Here is a 14,922-nt window from a genome sequence, read left to right on the forward strand (position 1 = left end):
ATAACAATGAAGTTAACACAAGCAGCGCGATGTGTTTGTGCACACGCCGTACGTCATGTGACTTATCACTTGGAAATGTGGAGAGTGTGAGAACGAGTGCTGATGTTAATCGTCTAGGGTCAAGAAAACACTAGATTTATTTAAAGCTACACTATATAACTCATCCAAGTCCCTCTAGCAATTAAAAAAAAAAGGATTTTGTGGAAGAACATTGTTTTGGTTGTGCTTCATGCGGATGAATGCGACTCGAGGCACCAGGTTTGCCATTTTGAGTGATCCATGGTCAATTTTTCTTATTATAAACAAACTTTCAGCTTCACTCTTCATGAGTAAAGCTTCTTTTTAGCCTGAGCTACTTTCTCTGTGTACTGAGATGACGTGACACGCGTGGGGCGGGCGTATGACGTATGCAATTTCCCATTAAATCGGTCTCCACCGTTCTACAATAGAAGTATTAAGTATTAGAAGTTCCTGGTATTAAGAAGCATTTCCCTCAATCCAATCACAAGTGGACGATGCTGAACACAGGCGTAAACGGGGTCTAAAACGTTTTGAGTTTAGATCACTTCCAGAGGTATTCGAAAACGCATTCGACAGGATTGCTTTCGTAGTGTAAACGTTTATGTGATCGAATGAGTTCAAAACGTTATGGGAAGAGCGGTAGCCAGACGGGATTTCAACTTTTTTTGGTTTCAAGATGAAAAACTTACCAAGCACACTGTTCTCACATCATTCCTGATTTCTAACAAATCACTCACATATCTTACATACGCATGATGACGGTAACGGTTATGTTCAGAAGAGTGAACGTGTTCCTGCAGAACATTCTACCTCTTACACTTTGTGCTTTTCGTTATCATTATATTTATTGATTTTAAACCACTTTTAAACTGCAGAAAAGCATTAAAGCACTTCAACCTGCAATTACCTTTGCTTCTAAACCTAGAAAGAATGGTCAAGATGTCTTTCTGGTCATCTCCTTTGCTCTTATCTGCTCCTTCGCTCCTCTTAATGCGCAGGGAGGAGAAGAAATTGAGTTTTCTGGGCGGTAAGGAGGCCATGTCATCTTTTGTGCCCTTCTTGGAGCCGAGAGCCACCTGCTCCAGTAACGTCGTGAGCTCGCTTCCAGTCCTCGCTCTACTTTCATCCGTAGACACGCTGCTGTGTTCCTCATCCTGGTTGCTCAGAATACTGCTGCCAAGCAAGCCACTGAGGTTGAAGGAGCCCTCAGACAACGGCCTGGCTTTCAAAGGCCGGTTTCTCCTGAGGACAACAGGGTTGCTCCCTTTGCTGGAGGAGAAGGACTTCCGGAGACTGCTGGCCCACTGTTGGAAGCCGAAGAGTGGAGGAGTGGGCTCAGGTTGGGGACGGCTTGGTTTCGGTGGAGCTTCTGGTTCTGGTTGATCGTTTTGAGGATTCGTAGAGGTCCTGTCATGTTGTTCCCCTTCAGAAGTTGAGGGCTTTCCAGGTGTGGTTAATTCCCAGTTGAGCAGCTTCTCCTTCTCGGATAAAGACAACGTGAGCTTCTTCTTGGGGCTGAAGGAGTTCGCCTCTGAGGGAACGGCTGGGACGACGGGCTCTGGAGAGGAAGTGCTGGGTTTTGGGGTTTCAGGATGAAAATGTGCGCGGTATAGAGGGATCTTTGGGATCTCATGAAGAGCTGTTGAGTTCTTGTCCTCCAGTACGGGGCAGTCAGACTCTGTAGTCTGTGTTGCAGGCTTTGTTGGGGAGAGCTGTGTGAGAAAAGACCATCTTTAACAGCTCATGGATATAGGAACTTAAGAACAGTGACAAATCAAACAATTTATACACTGTTTTGGCAATTTAGTGCAAGAAACCACCTAATAGCTGGATGCAATGACTGATCATTCGGAGATAGACGTGATGACACAGAATGACAGACAAAAAAAGTGAATGAAAATCTGTTTACAGATTCATGGATCTCCTCAAAGTCTGAGTCTCCATCTTCCTTGTCGGGGGCTTCGGTTTTATCGTCTGGTTTCCCACGGTGAAACTTCTTAAGCAGGACGAGGGGCAGGGCTGGGTGAGGAAATGATGCCACAAAAGAGCTTTGAGAAGTGATCACAGATCTAATGAACATTATTAATAGTAATAAAAAAAAAAATCAATAATGGTTAAATGCTATGTTGAGAAATGGCTACCTAGCTTAAAAATGTCTGTACATACATCACCAGCACAATTTTTTCCATAGCTAAATTCATAATAAATTATTATTGTTGTTATTAAATCACATAACAAATAATAACTCAGTGTTTTTTTTTAAATTTGGAAACAGTACATAGTTATAAATAGTGAATAAAGTTAATAAATAAACAAATGAATATTAAATATTATTTTTATTAATCATACTCTCTATGTTGAGAAATGGCTACCCACTTTAAAATGTCTGTACAACACCAGCACAATTTATTTCAGTGCTAAGTTAATAAATTAATAATTTATTATTATTATTATTATTATTATTATCATCATTATTATTATCGTTGTTAAATCATGTAATAGTAATAATAATAATAGTAACTTTTTTTTAAATGAGAAACAATAGTGAAATTCATAAAAAAAAAAAATAATAATAATAATAATAATAATAATAATTATTATTATTATTATTATTACTACTATTGTTGATAAATCATAATTATCTATGTTTACACTGTAAACGATGGCTAAATTATGCTAAATACAACATATTATAGTGCAACACTCAAAATTTGCAGAACAGAGTGTAATTGCTTTTGTATTGTCAGAAACAATGGATGTGAAACAGACCAGCAGCGCCCTCTAGAGAAGAGGGTGGATATGACCAGCATAAAAAAAAAACAGTTTTATATAAAGTTTTCACAAAGTTTTGCAGCCTTCAGAGTTGCTTCAGAGTTTTGGTTTCAGATCAGTCATTTACTTCAGAGCTAAATATAAAGAAACTGAGCTCTAATAATGAAGAACATGAGTTCAGGCGTGACCAAAAGCAGCATTAGCTTTTATAAATAGAACATGTATGACGCCTGATAATAATCCAGTGAGGATTAACAAACACATGAATTCAGAATCAGATTAACGCACGTGTGGCACCTGACATCACAGCCACTACAACAAGCAAGGTTAAGCGTTCAGTCGAGACACAGAGACTCTGAGCTCTTCAACAACCTTGAGCAGAAAAAGAACTCAACCTATAGTTTAAGATCGTGGCTGACAACACAAGCACAATGGGAAAGAAAACACTTCTGCTGTGTTTGAAGGTTCCAATGGTTGTTTTTATCATAGAACACTGGAAGAATGATACTTACTGGATCGAATTTTCTTCCTCCAGAGGTTGTTTTTGTTGGTTATTTCTCCTTTTGCAGTGGAGTGTTTCACTGATGAAAAGAAGACATCAGAATGAATGCTTCCATAAATCCACTATTTAGCTCACTATTCTATAGTTCCACTATAGCTCAAAAGTGTTGATTTTACACACTTAAGCCATCATGAATGTATAAATCAAAGGGACGGGCCCTTGGATGTGTGACTTATACGTGTCTAAAAACATTTTTGGGCTATTGTAAAAGGCAATATTATGTGAAATAGTAAAACTGTGAGGAAAATATAACTAACATCCAGAGCTTTTCACTGACCTTTCTGCAGTTGAGAGTCGAGACATGCAGGAGCAGAATCTGCAGGATCGGGCTTTTTACATGAATCTTTGGCTTCACTACAAAAAATATGCACATAAAAGGTATGAGATATTAGACGGGATGTTTTTAGCTTTCACACAAATTATAATTTTATCATGAATAAAAAAATACTACTATTATTATTAAGTTAAACATTTTCATGATAAAGTGGAAATAATGAAATAAGAGTATCACTCTTACACACATGACTGGAGTATACGAGTCTACATTTTATAGCTCCTTGTTACGGTAAATGATTCGACATTCGCATTTGTCGTGAGTATTATGAACCGACCTCATGTTTATGAGCTCTGTTGAGTCTGAGAGGGCCGGCACCTCTGTACTCTCAGCCGGAGCGCTGGGCTTCCACAAACACTTCTGAGTTCTGGAGTCTGACTCGGCTCCTGCGGGGTCCACGCACACACACATATGAAAAACTCAATTCAGAAACCGGACATCTGCTATCATGCTCTTTATGTTGAGATATGACTACGTACCTTAAATATTTGTACATCACCAGCACAACTACTAATTATTATTATTATTATTATTAATACATTTATTCATTTAATTACTAAATTTGTATTGGTATTATTATTATTAATACCACATAATAAATAAATAAATAAAGCTTTATTTTATTATTACTATTATTATCATTATCATCATTATTATCATTATCAATACTGAATAATAATAATAATAATAATAATAAATAGATTAATTTTATTGATAATTATTAATAATAATATAAAGCAATCTTCAAATCTTATTTTAATTCGTTACTTTATTATTATTATTATTATTATTATTATTATGATGATGAACAATAATAAATTAATTTATTAATTTACATCCTCAATATTATTACAACATAACCTTCAAATCAATTTAATTTAGTTACTTTATTAAATTTACATTATTATTATTATTGTTATTATTATTATTATTGTGGTAATAATAAATGAAGTAAATTAATAAAATATTTAAAATAATTGTATTATTATGTATTATGTATTATGTATTAATAATAATAATACATAATAATAATAATACATAATAATAATATGTATTATTATTATGTATTATTATTATTATTATTATTATTATAATATACCACATACATGTCCCTAGAAGAGAACATTTCTAACTAATTTCTAACTTGTTAATCTAATAATCTAATCTTGTTAATGTTACAGGCAGACTTTAGTTGACTATTTCAAATGGCTTGTAAAAGCTGAATTCCTGTTTGAATGACAGTATAAGGTATTTTAAACTTTCATTAGATGATGGTATGTGAAAACATCCCTAAATATGAACTAATTTCTCATCTCTTATTTAATGTTAAGCAGACATTATTAACCTTGAGGGACAGTCAAATCTGGTCTGTATGAACGGCTGTTTTGATTGATGCTTTACAATAGTCATCATCTTTCACTATTTAGCGCACTCTTTCCCTCTAATACGCTCCATGATCGTCATTCACTCAATACTGCATTTTTTGTCTGTCAAAAGAGTTAAAGACATAGCAGGAGGTCTTTGAATTTTTGACCCTGTGAATCTTAATAAAAATAAAATAAAAAAGTATTTGCAATTTAGGTTTTAAATGAGCAAAATTTGTGAAATTCATGAAAATTCTTGGATATGTATAAATTCAATTAATTTAACCCTCATGCTCTGTTTGGGGTGCGAGAGACGCACCGATATTTTAAGAGCTCAAATATGCATTTGTGTGTCAGGTTATAAAGGCATATTTTCTCATTTTTCAAATGTACTGTATTATCAAGTCAACCTCAACAGAACATGAAGGTTAAAAATTCGAAGTCTTTTTTTCATGATTATTCTGTATCATTTTAGTTCAAAATAGGAGGCAATGCAGTACCCAAAAGAAGATAAAAGGAAAGGATAGAAAAGACCCAAAAGAACCAAGTTGAGTTGGACTAGACAAGAATTCAGACATAATTTTAAATGGGTCTGATGTATGTACCAAAAAAAAAATTTGCCCAAAAAAAAAAAAATCCATTTTATTTCCGTTCCAATGCTTTAAATCGTGGGATGTGAAGTTAAAAAGTGTGAAAACAAAAATAGGGAGGGTTGTGTTTGTGAATGGTGGGTGTGATATATTTAGCACAGGGTTAATTGAGCGCTGAACTGTAATAGTGTTGCCTTTCATATTAATTGCTTGGCAGTAAAATATTTGTATAGAATTTTTCATCACTGCACTGATGAACACAAACACTTTGGGACGTCAGTGGGTTACACAGGAAGCTCAGTGAATCGGCAGACAAAAAGGCAGAAACAAACTTTTAGAGTTAAAAATGGATTTATTTTATGCGTACAAGTTTTAAATATATTATAAATTAAGATGAACAGTCTTTCATTGTGAAATATACAAGAAATAGTAAGCTAAAGTTGACCAAAAAAACAAAAACAAAACAAAAGACTTTTAAAATTGTGCAAAACTAAAGTCTTCTTATACAACGACCTCAGTTTGTTTTTAGGAAAAGGAACAAGAAAGTGGTCTTACATGGGATTGGGATAGTAAAGCAGCCTCTGCAACAGAGAGGACAAAACACGGAGAGAGACAAGAAGGGAGGTTTACTTTACGGGACGCGGTGAGCGAGAAAAAAAACCAAGTGCATTCAAAAAGCATGCTGGGATAGTCGAGCGTTCAAGTGCACTTCTGTTAGTATGTTAGCTCTGGGTACAAACTAACGTAATACCGTCTTTCTGTGAAGGACAGTGATGTTTGTGATGCTTAAGAAATGTTCATACATTAGACCCATGCTGCATTCACAATAATGGGGTTAATATTATAGTCAAGGAATATGCAGGGAGCCAGTGTGAAGCGAAACAACCTGATCACCTGACCCATGCAGGCCAATCGCGTTCCTGCTCTCATGGTTCAGCCAATCAGGGGGTGGAGCATTGGAAACTTGAAACAGACTATATATGATGTGGGACAGGATGGGAAGAATGAAATATGAAGAGAAAGAAGGAAATTAAGAGAGAAATAGCACTAAAATCATTGGTGAATTTAGCAAAAGAACTATAATTATGCATGTTCAGTACACTTAGACACTGAAAAAAAAACAAAAAACATTTTAAAGCTTTACACCACACATTTAGGGGGAATGTTTGAACACCAATTGATTAAACAATTGAAGTTGCCCTATTCACGGTGATCCCGAAGGACATTTCCTCCACTTTAACATAAAAAAAAAATCAATGCATTTCACCAATAACGACTATTTGCATTAACATCACAAAGAAAAAAAAACAAAGTTTAAGTAGTTGTACCCAAAAACGCTGTAAACTACAAAAATAGTGAACATTTCAACAACAACAACAAAAAAAGATAAAGGCTATAATATGTCCTCATTAACAGTCATCAAAATGCATTTTAATTCTGTTTGGCATTTCCATTGCACATAACATAAGGGGAGATGCAAACCTTAACCGGCAGTTTCAGGCAGTTAGGATGAAGCGGCAAACTCTTCAGTAAAGTGCTCTTAGTTTATCAGCTTTGGATCTTATGTTTGTCATTCAGATGAATATACGAACACTGAATGACTCTTAAACCCTGTAGGCCAATAAAGTTGCAGCTTAAAGGGACAGTTCACCCAAAAATGACAATCGTCTCATCATTTACTCCCTCTCTTGTCGTTCCAAACCTGAATTGCTTGCTTGCTTCTTCCACTGATGTACAAAAACACTGAATTTTTCATCTTTTGTGTTTCACAGAAGCAAGTCAAACAGGTTTGAAGCGACATGAGGGTGAGTAAATGACAGAATTTGAATTTTGGGGGAACCGTCTCTTTAAGATGCTTTCGTACAAATCACAACACTGAAAATGTAACAAGAAATAACTAAATAGGCAAATAAACTAAAGCATGGCAGTGTAAGGGACTGAGCCGGTCTACAGAGTTTAAGACCCTTCCCTCGTCAGTCCAGCAGTACCGAAGCCCCTTTAAGAGAGTCGGATCCCCTGGTACCGCTGGAGTGACTACATCATGCTCACTGGGGAGGGAGCGACGGCCTCTCGGCTCATCTGGGACGTGATCTCATGCAGCACGTACATGAAGGGCACACCCAGACTCAGCAGCTCATAAAGGAATACATAGTCCTCCTGGCGCTCTCTGATGTGTAGCCCTGCGGCCCGGGCCGCCTTATACATCCAGCGGGCAAGCTGGCGGGGGGAACCGAACAGTGTGCGGCCCACGTGCAGTGGCCAGTGCAGACTTTTCCTAATAAGGGAAGTCAGGGTACCTGAGGGCTGGCCGCGGAGGCCGTCGGTGGCTGTGTAATCTGAGCTAGCGCTGGACGAGGGTCTGCTGCCTCCGTTGATCTGTGTGATGATGTAAAGAAACAGAGGATAGTCACATTTACAATACACTAAAAGTTACTTCTAACTTTATCCTTATAACTATACATATAACATACACTGTGTTAAATATAACTAACTATGTTATATATAAATAACATTATATAATACAACTCAATCTAAAAGTACTTAAAATGTGCAAAGGATACTGCAAGTGGTTATTAATCAATATTAGTGATCTAATAATAATAATGATAATAATAATAATCATCATCAAAAATTAATAATAATTATCTGAATAATAATATTAACAACAACAACAAACACTAATAATTATATAATATTATAAATACCAGAACACCACATAATAATAATAATAATAATAATAATATTTTCATTTTATAATAATAAAAATGATAGATTATAGCAACATAACTGGATAATAATAATAATAATAATAATAATAATAATAAATAACAACAACAACAACAACAATAAACAACAACAACAATAATAATAATAATAATAATAATAAGATTTGTAACTATTAATAATTATTAATAACATTAACAACAATTAGTGTTCATTTAAATGTTATAAATTGTGCGCGCCTCATTTGCTATTAAAAACTAACATTATGCTGCAACAAAATTATTCTGATCGCAGCATTCTACAGTCAAATACTTTGTGATTAACTCTAAACTATTACTGACTGTTGTCGATTTAAAAACACATATTGGCTGACCACATCTGTTTAGTAAAATATATGAACATTACCTCTCCTCTTCGATGCCTACTGCTGATTTTTCGCTGAGAAAAGTGCAGCTTGCAGTAAAAAGTGCCTGCAAGAAAAAGACGACAATAAACCATTTTCTCCAATCAACACTATGGCAGTCTAATGAATAAAAATCTCATTTAATTATAAATGCAATCCTCACGAATAACACACCTTGGTTGGAGTCAAAAGCATGACCGCCCAGACGCAGCGTGCAGGCGCAGATGTTACAGCGGAAACACTCTCTGTGGAAGAAGAATCCCTCCGCACTGAGACGCTCCATGATATACACACGCTTCTTACAGAAGTGGCATGTGTCGCTACCGCCCAGACCTTGAGGAAACTCCTTACGCATGCTCGTCTGAAACACAACATCATCTATCAAATTATGGGGAAAGCAAGGGATTCAACACATTTTGCTGTTCCAATACTGTTCTGATGCACTACAATGAGTAACAAATCAAATCAACATTTATTTAGAAAGCACCTTGAAAAAGTGTACCAAAGTGTGGTTTCAAAGGGACAAGATAAAAAAACAAACAAAAAAAACAAAAATTAATAAAATAAAAAATTGAATAAATAAATAAAACGATAAATAAAACGATAAATATAACAAAAATAAAAACATAAAAATAATAAATAAATAAAATAAAACAAAAATAAAAAACAAATAAATAAAATAAATAAAAACAAAATAATAAATAAAATAATAAAATAAAATAAATTAAGCAAATAAAATAAATACATAAATGGCATGCGGAAGTATTTAGCCATACTAGCACTGATCAGCTGTTTTAGGGCAAAATTAGGGCAAAACCTGCTAGGAAACCACTTGAAGTAAAAGATTACAAATGATCACTTATTAGCATAAGTTATAACTTATTAACAGGTCAGTGTCACACTGTGCAATCAAACAAGATGAAAAGGGCATAATATTTAGTTAATCGGTCAATAAACCAATGCTTAAGCCAAAGCATGAAGTATTTTCCTGACAAAAATGAGCCGAAAAGCTTTGTGCTTCGAGCCAGATACAAAAATATATTACCGCCCCAGATTCTGCACACCTTCTGGCCTCTATCTGTGGACAAAGACTCTCTTAACTACAGAAAATGTCACAAAGTCGTGGCCTTCAGCAAAAGAATATGCAGTTTTTCCACTTTCTACAGATCACAAGATTTAAACACATCAGTATACATAAAAAAACCCTGAGAAATTAAAGAAAAACACATGATGTTGGCCTACATCCTGAGGCTGTGACTTTGCAATACAGACTGAATCTTTGTTGGGAACATAAAATGACTTCTGATTCACATAAAAAAAGAACATAAAGGCTTCTCTTTATATTTGAGGATTCTGCAGCCTGAAGAAACAACCGTATCTCTTTAACATGGTCATCTTGTCCCAGGACGGAAGGTGCTTACCAGCGAGAGGGTAAAGGGGTTGTTAGGTCTGTGATCGGTCTCATATAAGATGGCCAATGTAGCGGCTTTAACCCCAATGGCAGAGGAAACCTTCCCCACTGTTCTCTAGCAATCAGTAGTGAAGGAAAAGAGAGAATAGAAAGTAAATGCAAATCAGGAAAAGGAGAAGAAAAGTGGAAAAACTATAGGGGAGAGTGACTACTTTTAGCAGCTTGAATACCTGTTTGGAGGAGTCTAGGCACTCTACACGTCTGATTTCAGAGCGATCTGCGTGTTTATTGTGGTTCAGCTGTGTTTCTGGATCTTCACTGCACTATACAACCAATGGGAAAATGCCTTTCAGCATTACTTTAAAACAAACGGATCTTTTGAATACTGTGATGTGACTCAAAGCAGGTGCAGTCTAAAACAGGAGAGCTCCTGATATGACCAGTATCAGTAGAATCACATGATGTTTTACCTGCTCGTGTTGGACTGAAGGAACAGGGGACAGAAGACAAGACAGAGTAGAGCATTCTGTGATAGTGTGGACTGAGAAAGAAGGAGAAGAAGAAACGGAAGGAGTTTCATCTGCCTGTGTGAGGACAGCAGAAGAGCAGAAAGATGAAGAAGAAAAGATTATTCAGGCACTGAATGGAAGATGACAAGGAAAGGACAGATAGAATAATAATAATAATAATAATAATAATAATAAATATATTGTAATTATTGATGTTATTACACTACTACTAATAAACTGATTCATTTGTTGTTATTATTAGTAGTGTAATAAAAATAATATATTTTGTTATTACTACTAGAAATAATAATAATATTAATAATGATAAAAGAATCAGCTATTATTATAGTAGCCAATTACATATTTTTTTGTAGATAGTATTATATAAAATATTTGTACAAAAATTACTACTAATAGTAGTGATGATAATAATAAAACTATTATGTTGCTAATTTTGAAATGTCAGTATTACTTTGAATATTTATTGTTATAATACATAAACAGTAGTAGTAGTAGTAGTAGTAGTAGTAGTAGTAGAAGGTGTAACAACAACAACAACATTTGGTCATATTTGCTAATATTGAAATAAGAGTTTGACTTTGTATTTTACATACACAAATAAACTACTATTACAATAAAGAATAATAATCTATTATTATTGTGTAGCTAATATTGAAATGACGAGTATGACTTTAAATATGTATTGTTATATTACATACATATATAAATGAATTACTACAATAAACAATAATAATAATAAATAATAAACAATATTATAATAAACAAAATAAATAAACAAAAACCTAATAAATAAATAAATAAATAAAATAAATAAAATAAATAAAATAAATAAATAAAATAAATTAAATAAATAAAATAAATAAAATAAATAAAATAAATAAAATAAATAAAATAAATAAAATAAATAAAATAAAATAAAATAAATAAAATAAACAAACTAACTATCAGTTATATCTTAAAATAATCATATTGGTCTCTATAGTAGAGAATGAAAAAGTGAAAGACAGACAGAACGGGAGAACAGAGGACTCCATTCAGCAAAACTGCCAACCGTAACGGGCTTATTTTATGCATTCCTGATTAGTTCTGCTGAAATGAAAGCGTGCTGACCAAACAAACTGTTCTGCGTTTATTCTGCTTCAGTTGTTGTGTTCAATAATTATATAAGGTCAGGATGAAAAAGAAAAGGTCACTGTAAATAAAGCATGGAGATCACCGGATGCTGGAGTTCTTTCAACCTCTAAGAGGGAAAATCCCTCGTGAGGTCAAGCAAGGGCAAACTAACCGAGCAGAAACTGAACGCAGTTGGAGATTAAATGTTATAGATAGAGGCTATTTTCAGTCAGATCAAAAGACCAAAAGCACTCAGTTCACATACTCGCTTGGTAAAACACTAAACTGGCCACTGAAGTTTTGTGAACACACAGCAAGCATCATGCTCAGATATTAGTGATGCACTTGGACCACTGACACGGGCAACTCTTTTCACCTGAGGTTGAGGTGGTTTGCCAGTGAACAGACCGTTCAGTTGCTGAGCTCGCTCTTTAATGCTCTTTTTGTTGAATTGTCTAGTCATTTCAGCTTGCACTTTTCTCTGCAAATAATTCCAAGATGACACAGAAACCATCACAAAACAGAAAGGAAAGTACGACCATGAATTTCTGTAGCAATAATAAAAACAAAAACTATAAGTTTACAAATATTCATGCATGGCATGCAACCTCAAATGAAGGAAAAATAGATCTAGATGCTTTCCTCATGCTCAATCCAAGTAAAAAAAACTGAAGAGATGGCATTAACTTTGAGGGTGGTTGCCAGATATTTACTATGCAGTTCCTAAAGTGTTTTAATTGGTCCGTTTTAGAAATGCAACAGGTTTGGATCCATGCATCCCAGAATTCACCTGACTGACTTCCTCTTCCAGCTTCTGCAGGCAGTGCAACGTCCCGCCGAGGGCTGGTGTGAACGACGGGGGTGAATCTGAGGGGTGTGTTGTCGATGAGGACAGATGGCTATCCGACTGGAGCACTTTGAAGGGAATGTGAGGAGATCTGGGACGAGACTCGCTGGCTTGATAACTTGAGGGAATTTCAGTGTTTTTGTAGTTGGACTGGATTTCTGTGTGCTCGTGGATCTCATTCCGCGTGTGAGATTCAAGCAGTCTTAGATAAGGAGATGGCTGAAAGGACACAGGGGACAAGTTGAAGCCAGATTCACTAAAAAATTATTAGGGATGCATGAGTGCCATAGTCAACAAGGATATTGGATATTTTAATTGTTCATGCTTATTTCCTATTTTACATTTAGATTATTTTTGCTGGCACTTAAAGGTAATCTGTAAAAACAGTAATCATTTAGAAGAGTTATTTTAAATAATGAAATTAATTGGTATTTTATAACACCTAAATATAATCTCAAATCTTAAAATGAATATCCATTTTTCTTTAACTACATTATAATGCTGTGATGCTTAAATTGACTTGCAACAATTTGTTAATTTTTTTTATATTTTACATTCATTAAAAAAAAGAAAGAATTTGATCACATTTTCTTTAAAACATTTTAAATTAAATTATTTTAAATCATTTAAATTAGACTTATTTAGAAAAATTTATACAAAATAGTATAAATTTGTTTTATTACATTTTCTTTAAAACATTTTAAATTAAATTATTTTATTAAATCATTTAAAGTTTATTTTTATTTTATTTTTTAAAAGAATACAAAAAAATAGTATAATTTTGGTTATCAGCCATAACATGAAATAATTATTGGCTTATTGGCATATCTGTGCATCCCTAAAATTTGTGTCTAAATTCAAACCGTTCTTGAAATGGGATATTTTGCCAAGGCAGGCATGTTCCTGGATCAACATTTTATTCCTGACTGAAAATGTATTCCTAAACCTATCCCTATCTCTAAACCTAACCCTACCTATAACTTCTCCCTAAAATCAGAGTGAAATGATGGTGAATAACACTGATGTTGAAGCACCCTGGTTGTAAGCCTAACTTGACAAACTTTAAACTTATTCCAATCAACCAATCAGATTTGAGGGACGTTGTTCCAGGATCAACAAACATGTACTTCAACATGAAATCACGTTCACCATACCACATAAAATACCTTTAACATGATTTACACAAGAAAGATGTGATCCTGGATCAACATCCACTGGAACGACTGATAATGGAAAACATATACGCAATGACTGATTGATAGGAATGTTATTCTAGGAACAATCTCGATCTAGTGACGCGTCATGGATGTGCGTCACATCAGCAGTGGACACACACGTGAAATCAATACACTGATGCATGTGATAAGTAATTTGGAATGATGGATGTTTGACACGTTGGTTGAGCATACCTGCCATTTTGGTTTGGTCTGGGGCAGAGAGGGTGCGGGCTGGCCCTTAGGTTTGGCAAAGCGAGGGTTTTCAGTCATGTCCAGAGATACGGGCTTGTCAGCAGAGTCAGTCTCAGATTCAGACTAGTTTCGGTAACATTGCACCAGGGGAGATAGAAGATGCAGAAAGAAACAGGACAGATAGAAAGAGATCAGAGGAAAGCTGAAAGAGCCACAGAAAAAGGAAAGCAAGCAAGTGTAAAGGCCCGTTTACATCAAGAACGAATACCATAAGGACAACTATTAGCATCCACACCAGCGGACGATATCGTTCTGTTTATTCTAAGTATGCGCTTCAGTTATGCAGGCTGACACTTTAAATGCTTAAGCTCTTTAAAGTCTGGTGGATTCTGATTGGCTGTCTTTGTTTTTATTGTTCATCAGCTGGAAAAAAATGTAATCACTCTGAAAGTGCGATTATCGCTTTAGTTGTTGTGTGGACTACAATTCTTTTATATTTAGAACTATATCTTTATTGTTATAGATATCATCCATTGGTGTGAACGGACCTTAAGAGCATGAAACGGTATAAAAACCTCAGATTGCCTTATGATCAACTTCTCAACTGCACAGCAAAGAACGTTCATTACTGTAGATGTTCATATTCAGTTGTGGAGAATTAACGCTCCATGAGTGACCTACATCCTTTAAGCCTATAATTGAGCAGCCAGAACATTTAATGACCGCTGCTAATCTCAAAACAGCAGGCTGACTGTGAAAAACCACAATTGCACTGCATTAGGGATTACAACTAGTCAAAACACTCATTCTTCTGATTTCAACTTTTTTCTTGAAAAACCACT

General features: G+C 34.8%; 1 protein-coding gene across 3 annotated transcripts in view; it reads right to left on the reverse strand.

The window, feature by feature from the left end:
- mical2b (microtubule associated monooxygenase, calponin and LIM domain containing 2b) overlaps window positions 1–14,922 on the reverse strand; it is a 60,286-nt gene that overhangs the window by 7,553 nt on the left and 37,811 nt on the right. The window contains exons 17-31 of one of the 3 annotated variants that reach the window (XM_082160301.1): window positions 14,081–14,203; window positions 12,615–12,890; window positions 12,201–12,305; window positions 10,652–10,765; window positions 10,412–10,504; window positions 10,192–10,296; window positions 9,816–9,848; window positions 8,945–9,131; window positions 8,773–8,837; window positions 7,941–8,019; window positions 3,967–4,075; window positions 3,633–3,709; window positions 3,306–3,374; window positions 1,931–2,040; window positions 929–1,733 (exon numbers count right to left, since the gene is read on the reverse strand). In XM_082160301.1, the coding sequence (XP_082016427.1) occupies window positions 929–1,733; window positions 1,931–2,040; window positions 3,306–3,374; window positions 3,633–3,709; window positions 3,967–4,075; window positions 7,941–8,019; window positions 8,773–8,837; window positions 8,945–9,131; window positions 9,816–9,848; window positions 10,192–10,296; window positions 10,412–10,504; window positions 10,652–10,765; window positions 12,201–12,305; window positions 12,615–12,890; window positions 14,081–14,203 (2,350 nt within the window). The remainder of the gene's footprint in view (window positions 1–928; window positions 1,734–1,930; window positions 2,041–3,305; window positions 3,375–3,632; window positions 3,710–3,966; window positions 4,076–7,940; window positions 8,020–8,772; window positions 8,838–8,944; window positions 9,132–9,815; window positions 9,849–10,191; window positions 10,297–10,411; window positions 10,505–10,651; window positions 10,766–12,200; window positions 12,306–12,614; window positions 12,891–14,080; window positions 14,204–14,922) is intronic. The other 2 variants (XM_082160302.1, XM_082160303.1) reach the window with 2 other exon arrangements.

Source organism: Leuciscus leuciscus (genome assembly GCF_965113295.1).
Source record: "Leuciscus leuciscus genome assembly, chromosome: 25".
Lineage (NCBI taxonomy): Eukaryota > Metazoa > Chordata > Actinopteri > Cypriniformes > Leuciscidae > Leuciscus > Leuciscus leuciscus.